At 29.1% G+C, this 18,995-nt stretch overlaps 1 protein-coding gene across 1 annotated transcript; it reads right to left on the bottom strand.

Moving 5' to 3' along the window:
* Positions 1 to 1,256: 1,256 nt before the first annotated feature.
* Positions 1,257 to 5,580, bottom strand: LOC137806895 (mitochondrial thiamine diphosphate carrier 2). Its single transcript, XM_068607261.2, has 8 exons — positions 5,321 to 5,580; positions 5,067 to 5,219; positions 4,858 to 4,986; positions 4,634 to 4,745; positions 4,063 to 4,190; positions 2,756 to 2,908; positions 1,953 to 2,090; positions 1,257 to 1,710 (listed from the first exon to the last, which is right to left on the bottom strand). The coding sequence occupies exons 2-8, from the start codon at positions 5,181 to 5,183 to the stop codon at positions 1,492 to 1,494; spliced, it is 996 nt and encodes a 331-aa protein (XP_068463362.1). The 5' UTR covers positions 5,184 to 5,219; positions 5,321 to 5,580; the 3' UTR covers positions 1,257 to 1,491.
* Positions 5,581 to 18,995: the final 13,415 nt, after the last annotated feature.

Genomic DNA, 18,995 nt, shown 5'->3' with positions numbered 1-18,995 from the left:
CTCAAAGAGAATAGCAAAAATAAATTTATTCTATTAAAGATTCTGATTAGACAGTCTTGTAGTTTTTACTACCAAAAGTCTAATGACAAACTCTGACAAACTAATGAGCAAGAAAGTTAAAATTTTAGGAAAAATGAAGATAAAAGAAAAAGAGAAGTTTTAGAAAGATAGTGATTCTTTTAAAATAAACCCGATAAATTTTTTATTTATAAACTCTTTTTATTTTAATAAAAAAATATTTAAATATCATTTAAAATATATCACTAAGACTATTTTCTAAATCTTTAAAAAAAACACTCGCTCAATTTTAGTGTCCTATCTCTAATCAAAAAGTAATGTCGAAAATCATATCTATCCACGTACAAGAACAAGCTAGGTTTGATAAATAAGATAAACTCTTTTCCCTTTTTATATATATAATATATAATTCATATATAAATTTAAATTATAATAATAATGAAAATAAAATTGTTTTTATTCAAATATATTTTAAGAGAAAAAAAACTTTGCAGCATTAAATTTACAGAACTCATAATATTTGTTTAAAAAAGTAACTGTATAAATAAAATAAATTGTTATAAAAATAAAATAATTTATTAAAATTAGTTTATATGATAATATATATATATATATATATATATATATAAATTACTTACAATGTTAATTTTTTATAAATTTATAAAAATATAAAAAATAGTTATATAAATAAAATATGAAGTTTTTAAACTTAGTTACCTTTATTATTTTTAACAAATTTCATAATTTATAAAATAAAACTTAAATTAAAATTTAATTTTTAGAAAATTATATGTAACATTGTTATTCTTACCATATTATCTTAACTTATTATTTAATTTCTTCATGTAAACCAAAAAGCCATGAAACTCTACAAACTCCATTCTTTTTTTATCCAATATCTCATAGGGATGAAAATATAATCCCCTTTGTTTGATCACTTCTACAAGTTGCTACCAACCAACCAATGAAACAAAAATACAGTGGGATTGTGTATTAAACGTGTGATAAATGATCCAGGAAGAGGGGCCCTTTCTTTTTCAAATGAATAGAGAAGGACAAGATTTCACATGAACATCAATAATTCGAATCTTTGGGCTTGTAAAAGAACGTGTTCGACACATTATCAGGCTACAAAAACGACAAATTTGAGGATAGGCCACTTTAGTCAAGCAGAATGATGCAACGGAATTGGCACGGCATGATCTCATAACCTCAAGCACAAAAAGATGTTCAAGAACTTTGGTAAATCCAAACACCATTCGATCCTAGGGTTTGCACCATCTTGGAAATATACATTTGGAATTCAAAATCAGACGTAGACATCAAGAACAAATCTTCCATCTTAAGGAAGTTCAAACTTATCAACTACAACTATCATTAAAATGAATTAGCAAATCCCTCACTTTCTTCCTACACTACGAGGGATCAACTTGTATTTGGAAAAAGAATATGATTAGAAAAAGTGGGGAAAATTCAACTAAAAGTGGACTCTAGCCAATCTGAAGTCAATTCATAAGCAACAAATGTAACAGCACCAGCAGGTGCAGCTTTAACAGTTGATGGGATTATCCCCTTGTACAAACCAGCCCAACCCTCTAATCGCATTATGCGTTGCATGGCATCAAACATATTCCTGTATGCACGATGCTCAACTCGAGCTCCATATCTTGGATGTCTCTGAAGCCCTTCAATCTGTAGCAACGAAAAATGAAGATCCATTATTACAAATGACAAGGACAGAATAACATATGTCCCATTTTCTTTAATACCCTCTAATTGTGTCAGATGACACCAAAAACATCATGTCTCCATGCCTAAAATAATCACCCATTTACAATTTTTTAGGGTTGAAAGGAGAGGATATCTAGAACTCTAAATTCTGAAATTGAACTTCCAATACCTCTACTGGTATTTAACTTGTGCAGGGGGTTTACCTGAAATCTTTTCTTGACGACATCAAGTGGATGACAGACAAGTTTGGCACATGTTCCAGCTGCCAACCCACAAAAGAAAAGCTGGAAGCTAGAGAGGTTGTCTTCTACAGCACTGTTGGAATATCTATGATTCCAAGCCTACAATTTAACACAATATATGATATGTTAAAAGATCCAAACACTAAAGTGTAAAGTAAATTAAACTAAACATTCATCAGCCGTGTGAAGGAATCCAACTCCCTCTTCAATGTGAGGTCACAACTTACAAGTGGAAATAAATCAATAGTGACAATTTCAAAGTTCAATTTCTCTTCTGCTAATAATTTAACAACTTTAAACTGCATTAGATGAGTTGTGCACACCACTAGTTCCTCATTCAAAAACAGATTCTTTTTTGGACAACATTGAAAACTGTGTAGCAGCATTGATAGTGCAAATAATTCATCCAACATAGGGATTGACATGTTATGGCAATGGTAATTCATACGCAAAGTCCACACTGATAACCAATCCAACAGATAAAACGAGGATATAGAACAAAATAGATATTGAAAATGAAACTGAAAAAGTAAGGCACATATAGGGCAATCCTCACAACTGAATCAGCATTGCATTCCTACCAAGACTATAATATGAAGGCATAGTATTACAAAGCATAGCAGACTGAATCATGCAGAGTCCATGGGAATCCACCATCTCAACACATTAGAGCTTCACAGTAAACAAAGTATAGCATCCAAAGCATGCAGAGCATAATCACAACAAGTCAAGAAGAGTTTTAAATAGAAGGACTGGAATTGTACCATGGCCCAACGCTTAAATGTATCATATGTGCCAAATTGTAGGCCTGCATAAGGTATAATCTCCACTAAAGTAGGGGACAATCCAGAATACAAGCCTGGGAATCCACGAGTACGGGTAATATCAATGAATGCTGATCTCATGGTTGGATATACCTATGGGAGGATATTGGCAAAGAATTGTTACAAAAATATAGCTTCAAAATGGACCAAAACAAGAATTTTATTTCTACAGAAAGCAAAACAGAACAGCATAAGCATTTAGGGTTAACGAAGTCATTAATGAATATCTCATATCTGCCAATAGTACTCAACGGACCACCACATAGTTCATACTCAGCTGTAGCAATCCTTAGACTGGAACATACAGTACTAGTATACCATGGATTGATACTTGAGTCCATTTCCCAACCAAGCTGAAGTCAAACTTAATAAGGTTCAAATTGTATCATAACAATGCTCTATTATGACATATGGTCTGCAGCTGTCAATGATTAAGTCTAATCAATGGAAGGGGATAGATATTATAGTTTGTGAGGCACTCATCTCCCGGATTTTCCTTTAAAAATATATGAATAAAAAATGAGAAGAGATCAAATTAATCCAAAAGTAAATCTAAAAGAGTTAATCCTCTTTCTTTTAATTTAACCGTCTAAGATGGATTACTCATTACAACCATCAGACTAAATTTACTCTTGGGAGTAAATAGATCCCTTATAAAGTAGCTATTGTCATTTAATTTGAGTTCCTTCCACTTTTAATTTGAATTCCTTCCTCTGTTTCACATTAATTAACAAGTGTGAAAAAGAGAAAAAATAAATTAAAATAGTAGATTTCTCACAATAGCCAGGAGAACAACTAAATAAATACTTTAAAATGTTAAACTCCAATATCTTGAATATCAATTATGACTTCTCTCCAATGTGGAGGGCATAAAGGTTGATGTCTACCTAGGCATTTGAACAATAGTGCATTTTAGAAGTATAGCATAACTCAAACATAATATGATCAGATTTAACTAAATATATTGGTGATAGAGCTAATTTGAAAAGGAAGCATCCTGTCGCATGCAACAGGCAAAAGGAACAGAAAAAACATAAAAGTGATTCAGAGTATAAAACATTCAAGTCCAAAGAATGAAGTGTAGGTTCATCTTCATTATGGAGAAGAGAAAAGCCCTAAGTTTAAGAACAAGAGGAATGTACTCAAAAGCAGACGAAAAATTTGCTTCACTCTACAGAACACTAATTAACATTACATAAATTTAGTTTGAAACTGTTTTGTGAACTGTAAACCAATAATGCTTATACCTTTGGTTCACCCTGAGAAGCTAATATGGTTCGGAGAAGATCAAAGGGATATGAACCTACGGTAGCTGCACACCCAGCTAATGCCCCACTGACATAGGATAGATAAGGGCTCAAATTAATGTGATTCTCTGCAGAAACAAAAAAGCAATCCATGAACAAACAAAACACTAGAAATAAAAAATAATGGAAATATTATAGTATATAATTATATTTTTCTGAAGTGTGCTGAGTGTACGGCTATACGCTTTAGTAGCTAGCATATATAGTGTACACACCCGTTAACTACAGGCAGCACCCTCCTCCCCAAAAGAGCCTTATGCAAAATAAATTGGTCTAAATGTATTCAGCAAATACCGCAATGAATTTGATAAAACTTTTTCACACTAACATCCAAACACAAACTACCATTCGTGATAAGTTTATTGATTTTTATAACAATATCCTAAAGAGCTATATTAAGAATGATTTTTCATTGGTTGAGAACGTATTCAATAGAACACTAACAGTGTAAACTAAAAGATAGTATTAACGAAGACAATACATGGAGACCTTGAAATACAAAATAGAATACCTGTCTTGGAAGAGCCAGAGACAAAAGTCTTTAACTTGTGTAAAACTGTAAATTGTATAGCTGTATATGGCATAACCATGAGCAATGCCGGGACATTTCCCCGCCAAAATCCCTGCAAAAAGGGTAATAGATGAAAAAAGGCTATTGGCTGCAAAAAAAAAAAAAAACAATGCCAAGCTCGAAAGGGTAAAAAAAAGTCAGGGGTTTATTTATGGTTCCTCTACCTGAACGCCTTCTTCTCTAAGAATATCCTTGGTTGCTTGAAACATGCCAGTATATTTAGACGGTGCAGACGCAGCTGCAGCCAAATCCTTGCGTAGTAAAGCCCATGAAGATGTGGGCTCCAGTTGAACCTGTTATTTTGAATTTGAGGATGAATAACACCACAATTAAAAAAAATCCAACCTACAACATAACACAGAGAAAAACATACCTGGAATCGAATCTTAATAACATCGAGGGGCGAGGTGACAGTCCGTGATATTCCACCGGAAATTGCTCCGGCCGAGGAATCTATCAGAGCACGCTTCAGTTTACTTGGTTCCTCCATTGCCGCAAACAATCTCCTCCGTTTTGGGGCTACAACCTGCAACGGGCAATGAAATTAGGGTTTCTGAAAATTGGAGAGAAGGCAATAGAGAAATTAGGGTTTAGGATCTGTGCGTATGGAGAGAGAGGGAAAGGAACCTCGGAGAGACGCGGAAGGGGGCAATGGAGAAGAGAGCCGACATTGAAGACCAGAGAGAGAGAGAGAGAGAAACTGGGAACAGACGGAACAAGTTTTCAATCCGATTGTGTTAGATTTTGCGGAGAGAGACGCAGTTTATTTATAGAATGATGATTGAGTTTCTGAGAACAAAATTTGCTTTTGAATTTGACGGAGAGATTATTGCAGCTACACTAATAATAAGATATGATACTCGCTTTAGATTCCCCCACTTCTTTCTATAAATCTTTCTCTCTTTTATTTTAATAAATCACAAAATATCAATTTTTTATTCCCAATTCAATGTTTATCTTTTTATCTTATTATATTATGTTGTCATTATTAGTTAAAAGACAGTTTCTTTATAATTCTTGCACTACAAAATATTTAAGACAATTCCAAAGATAAAAATGGTGTAAATAAAAAACATAGTAATAAATGAGGTCTTTATTAATTATGACGAATTACAGATTATCAGTATTATTAGTATTAGTGAAAAATACCAGTATGATATGATTGTGTAGGTGCAATCGTATTTTTATCATGGTATCTTAATAAAAAATAAAGTTATACTAATTTTAAGTTTATACATATTTTAAATAAAATATATGTGTAGTGTAAAGTTTTTTAAAATAAAGTGTAAGTAACTTTTATCCTATTATAGAAAAATTATTTTATAAAAAATTGAAAATCTTCATATTATATATATATATATATATGTAAACAATACAGGGGTTGTAGATGTGAAACAGTTTTTATGATTGATAGAGTGGTGACTCTCCCATTTTGTTTTAAAAAGTACTTTTGCCTACTTTTTTTTTTTTTGTTTTTAAACCCACACATAATTACATAGAAAAAGAAATATCATCATAGCATTATGATCAAGTTTAATATTATTTTTTCCATCACTCCGACAACCAATACGTTATCATCATCATTTATAACTTAAATTTCTCATATTAACTTTGTATTCCATTATCTAAAACTCATAATTTAAATTTTTAATAATATTTAAAAAAATTATAAATATACGTAAATTTATGATAAAATTAAAAAATATGACTACATATATTAATATTTAAAAAATATAAATATATATATAAATTTATAATAAAATAAAAAAAACGACATTACCTAATTTTAGGATAGTATATATAAAATTAATTGCAAATAAATAATAAAAAAATGGACATACCACCGTACCGATTGAAATTAGTCAAATTTTTAAATATGAATTTAGTTTCAAATTTATAAAAAAAAAACAATTGAGAATAAATATTTTAAAAATAATTAATTTTGTTGATGGAAATGATTATGGATTAGTAAATACTTAAAATTAATAATAATAAAAATTCTCTAAAATGGCGAAATGATAGATATATTTTTTAAATATCTATTTTCAAAACACAAATATTATGCAACTTCATAATTATGTGTTGTTGTTCTCTTATGACAAAACAGATTCATTTCTGTTTGGCTTTTGTGATTGTTTTTAAAATTCTCCGTGTATTGATGAGTTATATTGGTTTATAGTTTTTATTTATACTAACTTCTGCGTGCATTTACATTTTTTTATTTTTGTTATAACATCTTATTTTTTATCTTTGTTATTATTATAGGTATATTTATATTTATTTTATTTAAATAAAATATAGATGTATGAATGGGCGTGATAGTAAAAAAAAATCAAATCCCAAAAATTCAAAAATGAAATTGAAAAAGTAAAAAATAATATTAAAGAAATAAAAATATATTTCAGAAAATTAAATTTTAAAAAAATTATTCTATACTCAAAATTATTTCTAATAACTGTTTTAATATATTTAAAAAAATTAAAAATAACATAATTTTTAGAATATAATAATAAAATTAAATATTAATATAAAAAAATTAAAATAGTTAAATAGAAGAATTTCCTTTATAGATACATCACTTAATTCAAATATCTCTTTGATCTCGCTGATGATTTCATATTAATTGATAAGATTATGAAAAATTACAAATATAATTTAGTACAAATTAAAAATAAGTTTTAAAATAGGAGAAAATATATTTTGTGTGTGTTTTAATTTCCTATTAAATAGAAACTTGAGTTGGAGTCTATTGGAAAAATATTCCAAAGCCATGAGTAAACCCATCTTATTTGAGGATTAGGTGGGAGGAGTTACACTTAAAAATCAAAATTATAAAAAAAATGATAAAAGTTTTAGAAAATTATAGTGGCATAATAAAGGAATCGTGGTCCTCCCTCGACAATGTTTTCCACCTTTGGTTGGTGCAAAGCAACTTCTCATTCATTAGCTTTCAAGCTTTTGCTTTTTTATTTTTTTCGTCTTTCCTGACGTCATCTTGTTTACTTTCTGCCTTCACATAAATATATATATATATATATATATATATATTAAAAAGGAAAATAAAAACCACACAGATATAATCCTAAAAAGATAAAGGTGAATTAATATTTTAATTAAATATATAATATTATCAAATATTTTATTAATTCACACAACCTAACCATTCATTATTTCCATAAATATATATAAAGTTTGAATTTATTGACTTGCATTTCTCACTAATTTAATATATTTTTCACAATTTAATCGTTCGAGTATAGATTTTATCCAACAAAGGACTATTTATATGTAAATGTATCTAGTTAAATATTAGTGATAGCATTCTCAACTTAGTGCATATGAAACTTCCATCTATAAAATGTTAGTTTTTTTTTATCTATACATGACTTACAATATCATTACAACATAGATATTTATAAAAATTCTTTAACTTAATACTTACAACATTTTCAATATCTCAATAGTATCTTCCCAATGCTAATTATCACACTAATATCACTTTAGTACTTACATCATCATCCACCTCATATCAATTTATTAGTCACATTTTTTAATAAAAAAATGTTAAATTAATTAAAATTTGATGAATTTAATTAAAATTTTAATTTGGATTAAAATTCATTAATCAAAATCTCACTTATTTGGTGAATGACTTTTCACTAAACTAATTTTTTTTTCATAATTACCTAGTTTAGTAACAAAGTCCAAATTCTTTTATTTTAACTTTTCATTGCATTACAAATCAAACAGACCAAACTATTTTTCAACCAAGCTTACACACTTATTCCGATCTCAAATTCAAGAGATAATATCGTCAAGATCAATCACCGCATTTGAAATATTATTCACTTTGAAGATTAGTGTTCTATCACGGTTTTATCCTTAAAAGGCTTACGTACTTAACAATTTACTAATCAATTTCATTTACTAATCAATTTCATTTACTTGAAAGTCTTTTGATTTCCATATGAAGAAGATGTTATACTATATATAGGAAAGAAATAGAAGTTACTCCAAGAACTCCAATGAGACAGAGAACATCCAAAACATAAATTTAAAAGTTGTTCATGACTAGACAGATAATTTATAGAACATAAATAAATTCACTCTAATTTCTTTTATTAATTAGAATTGATTTTCATTCATCATCGTCTCATAAGTATAATTCGATTAATAAATATGAAATAATTTTTTTTTAAAAAAGTATTTGAAAAGATCATATTTTTTTTTTAAAATAAACACCTAAATAGTTAAATTATGTTTTATATACTTAGACATAATTTAAAATTTTAACCTTTATCATTTTAAAAGTTATTTATATTGAATAAAAAAAATTAAATCATTGTAAAGGTAAGGTATTTCCAACATAGAAAATTTGCATTTAGAGATAATTAAAAAAAAAACTATATATTATAAAATAAGTTATGAAACATTACGGAAACACAAGTTGTCCATGTGTTCTACATTTTGTATTATTGAGTAACAAATTTAATTTTTATATTAATTCCAATTTCATGTAATGTTTTATTTTTACCATCACTCTTACTCAATCCATTAAGAATATTTCCTCCTCGTTTCATTATATTTAATTTGTTTTACAATTTGTGAGTTTTAGCATTATATTTAATTTGTTTTACAATTTGTGAGTTTTACAACTAATTTATTTAATTAGTTTGAATTTCAAATGAAAAATAAAGAATCAAATTATAATTAAAGTTACGATATGGATATTCTGTTGTTGGTGGCTAAGGTTTTGTTCTCCTAATTTTCTTTTCTAAGTTATGGTTGCTTTTCTCCATGGTGTTATTAGATGAGGATGGATTCTTCCAATTTTCATTTTTCTTGGAAGTGTCTTAAGGATTGAGGTTGTTTTTCTCCTTGCATCAAGGGAGATTTGATATATGTTGAAATTGATGAATATGTATATCTCTATGTCTTGAAGATTGTAAAAATTACCTTCATGTAAGAATAGTACTATCCAAATGTGACAAATATCTTACTCATATGGAAGTGCAAAAATTTGAATCTTGCCTGAAAATCTCTAGGATGTGGGAAAACTATTCATTTTAGGAAAATGATTTTATGAATTTTCTTTTTCTTTCCTTTAAGACATGAGAAGAGTCCTAGGAGTGGCGTCTTGGAATCTCAATTCAAGTATTCGAGAGTCTTTGCTTGGACTAAAGACTTTGTTTTATCTTCTATATGAAGTTCGCTAAAGCTCAATGTTGGGTTAGGATCTACAGTATTTCTATGGAATATTTACAACCAAAAGAAATTTTTTGTATAGCGAGAGGGATTAATACTCCTCTTTCTCTTGGTGACTGCACCATGAATAAATCTAAAAGTTTTTTTTTTGTTAGAGTGTTGGTTGATATTGATATGTTATTTGCTTTGCCTAATCAAATTTTGGTGGAAAGACTTAGTTTTGCTTTTATTGCATATATTGAATTTGAGAAATTGTCTCGATTTTCTCTTAATGCAAAATGATAGGGCATGATATTTCTAAATGCAGATGACATCCGGATAATCTCAATGACACGCTAAATTTGTGATAGAGGTATATATATAAATGCAAAGGTGACGGAAGTTGAGGGAGTTGTTATTGATCTTGATACCCTTGTCAAAGTTGTTGTTGGTCAAGTGGAGAGTGAATTTCTTGTTGGTCAAAAGTTTAAGAAATTTGTAGAAGATATAGGAGGTTGGTTCAAATCTCTAGATGATATTTTTGCTTATATGCCCTCTTTGGAGGATGTTCATGAATTGGATAATTTGCTACAAAAAAAATAACTACTTGTCTCCTCAAAATTATGATCTTTTTGAAGGATTGTCTCATCTCAAATTTGCAACTAATGCAATAAGTCTTAAATTAGCTGCTCTCAAATGAATTACTTATAAATATGTTTCTAAAGATTTAGTCTTGCAAAATTGTCTTGAATCTCTTTAGAGCGAGGAATAAGAGACTCAAGAGTCATGTCCGACCATGCTAGCAAATACAGATGAATCTACTACGACTAATATTTTCTTAAAAAAAACCAATTTGGTCTATAAGTTCTTGGTTGAAAAAGATGGAAAAGGAGGATCTAAACCTCCAAAAGACTGAGACGTCCTCCTAAAATTAGAGTGAAAACCAATAAAATGACCTTCAAAACATGTCAACTCAAGAAAAAGTAATATGATAGTGACATGCAACAATATCATAGAATTTTATTATCTTATCTTAATGTAAACAAGAGTTCATCTTATTGAATTTTTTGGATTTGATCGTTCCTTGTCTTTTTGAAATATGCATTAGAGAATTTTTTTATTTACCTTATTGTTTTTTTTTTAGACTTTCAATATAGTTGTTTAGACTAGTCTTAAGAATTTTATTTTTATTTTTTTCGCATAAATTTAATATATTTCTCATACTTTATTTATTTATTATTAATTTTATACTATTTTTGATATGATGACACATTCTGTCTAACATAAATTTTAATAATAAAAAAACTCATTGGATTAATTGAACATAACTTGAATAAATGTTTTTATTTGATACCTTTTCACATTGTACAACTCCATCTTTACATAGTATTCTGAATACTATTTGTTTTTGCATAACCCAAGAAAAATTAAAAGCTTGTTTCAGAATATAAAACATTCATTTAAAAGAACATACCATTTGTTTCACGCCTTAATCATTACACAAAGTGAGAAACAAACTATTTCTGAACACCTTTGCCTAGGAAATTTTAGATGAATCTATGGCTTTTGTTTACACGAACATTCTTTAGATTTAATAAATACAAAACATATACTTTTTACACGTACACAAAAAATGTTTACTACCCGCGGTTAATGTCTTTTATTTGAATATTTTTTATAATCAAAATTATCAAAATAAAGTTATCAAAAAAGGAAAATATATTAACAATTAAATAATTGAATTTTATAAATTGATGTTTTTCTATTTAAACTTACAATTTTTTTTTTCAAGAGATTCATTTTATTTAAGCTTATACTTTATGGTTTAACTTATTTTGAATTTATTTTTTAGACAAAATATTTTTATTTACATTAATATTTTTCTATGCCATCTTATTTAGATTATATTTTAAAGTAAAGGTTTTATTTGATTTTATTTCATTAAAGTAAGGCCGTATTCACTAGTTGCACCAAACTCACTAAGCATTTCTACTCACATCACCCTCCAGTACTCTCACAACCTAATTAATTCATTAATTCATCCATCATAACTTAAGTTAAACAAAGCTTATTCAAATTATATAAACAACAACAACATGTGACAAATTAATGATTTAAAATAGGAGGAAAGTGAAATGAATGTATAGAGATATTATTAATTACCTGACTCATTTTTGGACACCTCTTTGTTGAGTGCCTTATGCTAAATGCAACAAGTCACCATACAAGCCATTAGTTGCTTGTCATAAATCTCCTCTAAACGTGGATCCACAAGCCCTTCAAAACTTCCATCCTTCATTGCCTTTGTAATATGCAGACTTGTAATCTTAAAATTGTTTCTTAAATAATAGTTAAACATTCAATGTATTCCTAATTTAAGTAATCATGAAAAAACATTGTTTAAGGCATGGATAGCATACACCAAAAACAACCTATGAAACAGTTCTTACTCCAAAATTCACTTAATATAATGATGTGGCATGGATAGTAAAAAAACATGTAACCATAAACCAAAAAAATTTAGATTCACCTGAAACAAAGATGAACAAAAATAATTGGGCGTTACTTCACCCTTATTCATCTCCATATACAACACATCAATGTGAAAACTAATTGTATGATACTTATAAAAGTTAATCTTTTGGCAAAGAGATGCAAAGAGGCCATACTTGGGTTGTGGAAGAAATCTTGCAAGAGGTAACAATTTCCTTAGATCAATGTAAAACTTGTCACCAGCTGAATAAGAGGTAGCAACAATCCCTTCCATCATTTTAATCGAGAAGTACTGCAAGTTCACAAAGAAACCACCATAACATCACTACTCTGTTCCAAAATAAAAGCAACCAACAAGTTAAAAAAGAAAAATAAAGAAACCCACTGATTCATTGATGGGGCCGAATATTTCATCATTTTTCCCAATCTAAGTCATGTTTTTGAGATAGATAGGAACACTGAAAAAGGGAATAAGCTTCGTTCCAATCGTTAGTAATGGAAGAAAAATAACCTCGCATTTGGATCCTCCACCGCGACGACCGCGCATCCTCCACCGCCACGACCAAATCCACCTCTACCGCAACTGCCACCGTCGCGGCCACCCTTGAAATCGCCACCGTCGCGGCCACCCCTGAAACCTCCACCGCACCCATCGCCTATGAGGGGTCTCATTGTTTAGTGATTAGAGAATGCAGCCACAGAGGGTTGCCAAGACAACGTTTGGAGGTTTTAGGGTTTTGGGGACAACGCTGACGAAAATAGGTTTTTGAAGAGAGATGAATACTTCAATGTTTGGGCCATTATTGGGCTTTCTTGGGACTAAAATGGTGAGTGGGCGGTGAGTTGCAGAGAGAAGATGATGGATGTGGCAGAGAGAAAATGGTGAGTGAGACAATGAGTTGCGAAGAGAAGAGGGTGAATGTGCAGAGAGAAGGCGGAGAGCGGCGGGGAGAAGACAGTGAGTACCAAAGAGAAAATGGTGAGTGGGACAGTGAGTTGCATAGAGAACATGGTGGATGTGGCAGAGAGAAGAAGAAGAGCGGCAGGGAGAAGACGATTTGTGGCAGAGAGAAGAAGAAAGGGTTTCAAAGAGAAAAAGAATTTGAAAGGTTTTAGAGAATAAATTTTGGGAATGATTTCAGAATTACGTGGAGGGAACGAAACGCGAGAGAGCACTAATTTAGAAAGATAATTATGACGGTTCTAAATGTCATATTTTGTAGGATAATTATGGCGGCTATAAAATTGTTGTATTATATAGATAATAGTGGTAGTTTTTAATAACCGTCATATTATAACCGTCACTACATACACTTTTTTTTGTAGTGAAAATATAAACATTTATAATATAAGGTTAAAAAAAATCCTAAAACCCTTTAGAATCTCCGACACATATATGATAATTTGTTTGTGTATATAGTACAATCATTGCAGTTCACAACACAACAAGAAAAGTAATGGTAAGCTAGTGACAAGAAAAGTAAAGGTAAGCTAGTGAAAACAAAATTTTATAATATACACAATTAAATCATAAGAGAAAACCAAATTACATGGATAAATTTCTCAATTATTCAATCTTCTTCAAATTTCAACATATAAAATCACATAGATCTTACATAGATTTACATATCCAAGATATTCAACAAACATAATAACAACTAACGCCTTCTAGAAGATCCGTATTAAGTAAGTCCTACAAGAGATTAACACTTGATCCAAAGATTACCAGCGAATCCAAGAGAAAGGATCATGGTAAATCCAATACAACCCAAGTCGTGTATCTCATATGTTACGGTGTGCATGAACTCCTTCATCAGCTTCTCACCACCTGATATCTTAGTCTCTGTGACTTAGATCATTAGGGAAGCTCTAAGATCTTTGTCTGGATAAGCTTCAAGATTTAATTTAAGGTGATAATGCAAGTTATTCAAACAGAACAGGAATTCAGTATATACTAAAATAAGTTGAGAGAATTACTCTTCTCAACTTGATCCACCAAGATTCTTATAACTAAATTCTAAGGAAAAACATATAATAAAAGATCTTTAAAGCAAAAATGTTGTGTGGTTTCTCTTTCTTTTATTTTTTTACGTTGTTACAATTAAATTATAATAAATGAAATTGCATTTAGAAAACAAACATAATTTTAAAAAAAAATATTTCATCATACCATATTAATTGAATTAATTTGAAATTAAACTATAATAACATAAAAAAAAACATTAAACGATTATTAAGTGCGGACGTGTTAGAAAAAGCATTGAAATTTTTTAAATCTTGTCCGACGAGGTAATTTCTAGGGTTGAATTGATATGGAGCAAGATCTTATTCATGTTTAATGTTAGGTTATTAAGGATCATAGTAGTTTATCACAATCATGACCTAAAGAGAAGGAAGAAGAAGATAAATTTGCATTTAGTTCAACAAAACTCTCCATAAAAACAAAAAATAACAAGAAGATAAATTATTATATGAATTAAGCTATAATAATAAGATTAATATATGTATTCAACCATAGTTTATATGAAGAAGATAACAAGAAGATAAATTATTATATGAATTAAGCTATAATAATAAGATTAATATATGTATTCAACCATAGTTTATACAATTTTTTTATCACTTTCGTCCAATCTATAATTTAAAAGTTCCCAGCAAACATTTTCATACATTTGGCACTGAGAATGTGTTGTTCATATCAACTTGATCAATGCACTTTCAGTGGACAATTTTTTTTTTGCGAAGGAATATAAAACTTTAAGAAAAAATTATAGTTAGAAATCTAAAAAGTTAGGGCTATCAATATCGTGGAAATTTCCTATTAAAAGATATCAAATATATGGTTGGGATTAAGATTTCATTGCTATAAACTAAATCATACTTTTAATTATCTAATTCATCAAAATTAAAAAAAAATGTTTTATTAGATTAATAAAAAATATTAAATTTATATTTTCATAACTATTCTTATTATTTGTACCTTCTACTTTTTCTTCTTTAATAATTTGTTATCGCAGTTTTTCTCCTTATTAATTTTAGTCTAAAAATAATTAATATAGAAAACATTATTAATCGATTCCAGATAAAGAAAAAAACATTACTTCTTATTTTATATTATAAATAAGAATAAAAATTAGCATTTAACTCGAACACATACATTTTTAGAAATACTTTTTGATAAAAACATTTTTATAAAGTTTTTGTGGTATTTTAAATTTTTGGGAGTTCTTTTAAATCTCTTGTACTTTTCAATGTTATTTTCATCTTTACTTTTAAATTAATTTTAACATTTTTGTAAAAAGTTATCCATAATTAAAAATAACTTTATAGTATTATATTGGTGATTTATTATAAATACAAAATACAATTATGCGTATAAAGTGGTATTCATTTCCCAGTAGGGTCAATAATTGTATTTAGGGTATTGTTAGCTTTAGAATTCGAAGTTTGGTCACGAAATACCCACATACAATGTCAATGTTCCAACCACAAGTGTAACATCTAGAAAACTAATTATTATAATACAAGTTTTACGAGTTTCTACACAAGCTGCTAATACATGATTATGATTTGTATTAATACAATATTTACAATACATATACTCAAAATAACATCCTAAAACCCTTCAGATTCTCTTATGCACTTGTATAATCATCTGATGGTGTACATAGTGTAGTCATTACAGTTCACAACATAACAAGAAAAGCAAAGGTAAGCTAGTGAAAATAAAATTTTATAATATATACAATTCAGTCAAAAGAGAAAACCAAATTACATTGATCAATTTCTCAATTATTCAATATTTTTCAAATCCCAACATAAATCAATCACGTAGATCCCACATGGATCTACACATCTAGGATATTCGACAAACAAAATAACAATTGACACCTTCCAGATGACATGTATCAAATAAGTTCTACTAGAAACTAACACATGATTCAATACCCAAGACTTAGATTACCAACGAATCCAAGAGAAAGGATTAGGGTAAGTTCAATACAACTCAGGTCGTGCATCTCATATGTCACGATGTGTATAAACTCTCCCACCAGTTTCTCACCACATAATATCTTAGTTTATGTGACTTAGATCATCAGTGAAGCTAGGTGATATTTGTTACCACATAGGCATCAATACTTAATACACAAACAAACATCAGTCCATACATTATCCTAAATGTATGACTTTAATCTCATACAATTTTTATCATATAGTATCATCCAAAATGCGATCCACAAAATTCAAAAGTCTATTTAACATAAAAAAACACTTAAATACTAAACCAGTGAAATCTAATGTTTCTATAAGTTTAAACAATATATAAATAAACAACACAATATATAAACAAACAACATCCTTGTAAGAGAAATTGAATATTGGGACCACGTCCCCTCCACATCCAGAACTTCTAGCCTAGGATACTATTGAAAGTTAAAGTTAGTTTCCCTTACCTTAATTGCTTACTTTCCAATCAAACTTTAGAATTTTAGCCTCTCAGTCTGATGGCAGAGCCCCCAACCACACACAACCACATGATAAGGAGGATGAAGACCTAAAGTCTGTTTATGGACTTATTTGCAAATATAGGTCTAATTGGGCTTTTGTTTATTTTTGTTGGTCCAATCAAGAGAACAAACCTAGAATGAAGGAATATACAAAGCATATCCAAGAAGACCTCCAACTCATCAAAACATAAACTAGAGCTTTGGTAAAAAGACACAAGAAGAATGAGTTTTCGACTAACTAGTCAACATTATTTTTTGGATCAAGTTTTAGCTTAAATAAATTGTATAAAGTTGTTTAGATTTCATGGGCCATGTATCGGGACTAGCAACATAAAATAATTGAACCAAATATTTGGACCAAGTAGTATAGGTTTTTAGGCTTGCATTTGGACCAATAGTAGAATAGGTCTAGTTAGGGTTAAAAGTGACTAGTTATAATAACAATTGGGCTTTTCTTTGAGTCCAATGTAACCCTATAACATTTAGGATATAAAATAGGATGAAAATTGTCTTGGGAAGGAACACTTGGACGTTCACATGGCAACATAGGAATGGAAATGATTTAGCATGGAAGGTGTGAGCAAACATGGAAAGCATGAATCCACATGACACCTCCTCATTGAAGAGTTTTATTTTTGAATTTTCAAATTTTGGCTCCAAATTTTTCAGCCATCTCTCCTATAAATTGAGGTGCCTTGGCTCATGAAAAGATAGATCAATATGAATGTTATGCTACCAAATTGCAAGCCTAAACATTCTCTTGTCTAAACCTCTCTAAGATAGACTTCTTTGATCTCTTCTTCCACCTCTCCAAGTGATATGACTGAACCAATCACTCTCCACACTTTCATGACAACTCCAAGGAATCCATAGCTCCAATGGAGCCATCCTTGACACATTTCTTCCATTAAGCTTTTGCTAACTCTCACTAAATTTCAAGAAAACCCCATTTGGATGAAGGAGATGCTATCAAAATTTGGATAAGCTTCAAAATACAAGAGCCTAATGCAAGTTATCCAAAAAATACAAAAATGTAGTATATAATGGAATAAGTTGAGAGGATTACTTTTGTCAACTGACCCCACCAAAGGAAAAAAAAAAGAGAATAAAGGATTTGTAGAGCAAATATGAACTTACTCTGTTTGAGAATCTATTTGGGTAGAAATGTTCTTTAACTCCTCAGTTACAATGTGGTGCAATCAGATTCTAAAATAGATGATGTATGGAGTGAGTGAGAAATGAAGAAAGAGAAAAAAAAGTTGTGAGGGGGGTTGTTCTCTATTTTTTTTATGTTGTTACATCAAGTCCATTTAGAAAACATCACTAGAATCAATCATCACATCTGAGGTATTGTTCTTTGTAGCTCAAAATTTTTATCTTTAAAAGATGTATAAGAGAATTAAGGAAGGAAGATGTATATAAAATGTCATTGTCTTCAACTTTTAATAAGTGGTGTGAGACTATATTGAACTTACCAGAACAAGTTATATTAAAATTTAAATAATGATATTTTAATTTATATAATTTAAATTATCATGAAATAAGATATATTTTTTAATAATTAATTTAATATTTAATATTTTGAATTAACGAGTATATAGTTAAATCATTTTAGACATGTGAAATCAAACTGTTCAAATTAACTTATTGTTCTTAATTTGAAGTATAATTATTGTATCAAATAACAATATTTATGTCTAACACATGCATGATTATTTTTAAACATGTGGATGCAAACATGTCTAGGCGAGCACAATACACTTTTTCTAAGCATATATTAAATTGTAATTTTTTTTAATTACTATGAGATTAAAAATCTACTTAGTGAATTTAGTAAGTTTGTTGAGTACATATCTATAGTCCAACACGAAAACAACCGAACACAATTTAAAATGAGAAGTATGGAGAGAATCAAAATTCTGAAGCAGTTGAACAAACAAAATTAAATTGATTACAAATAAAGTTAGATTATAAAGAATTAAAATATCACACTAAAGATAACATCGTATCATAATATAATTTCAAGTACAATATAATTTATATAATAAAATAATTTTTATGGTTAGTTAATAAAATTACGACTTTTCAGTGTATTTAATAGACTAAAACATTAGTTA

This window comes from Phaseolus vulgaris, chromosome 3, assembly GCF_051622355.1.
Source record: "Phaseolus vulgaris cultivar YP4 chromosome 3, ASM5162235v1, whole genome shotgun sequence".
Classification (NCBI taxonomy): Eukaryota; Viridiplantae; Streptophyta; class Magnoliopsida; order Fabales; family Fabaceae; genus Phaseolus; species Phaseolus vulgaris.
This window is presented reverse-complemented; position numbering and strand designations above follow the sequence as displayed.

Excerpts from the sequence above, each read along its gene's own strand:
- LOC137806895 (XM_068607261.2), bottom strand. The coding sequence starts at position 5,183 with ATGGAGGAACCAAGTAAACTGAAGCGTGCTCTGATAGATTCCTCGGCC. Across the intron at positions 4,191-4,633 it reads CTCTGGCTCTTCCAAGACAG|AGAATCACATTAATTTGAGC; the intron begins GTATTCTATTTT and ends TTGTTTCTGCAG. Across the intron at positions 2,909-4,062 it reads CTTCTCAGGGTGAACCAAAG|GTATATCCAACCATGAGATC; the intron begins GTATAAGCATTA and ends ATCCTCCCATAG.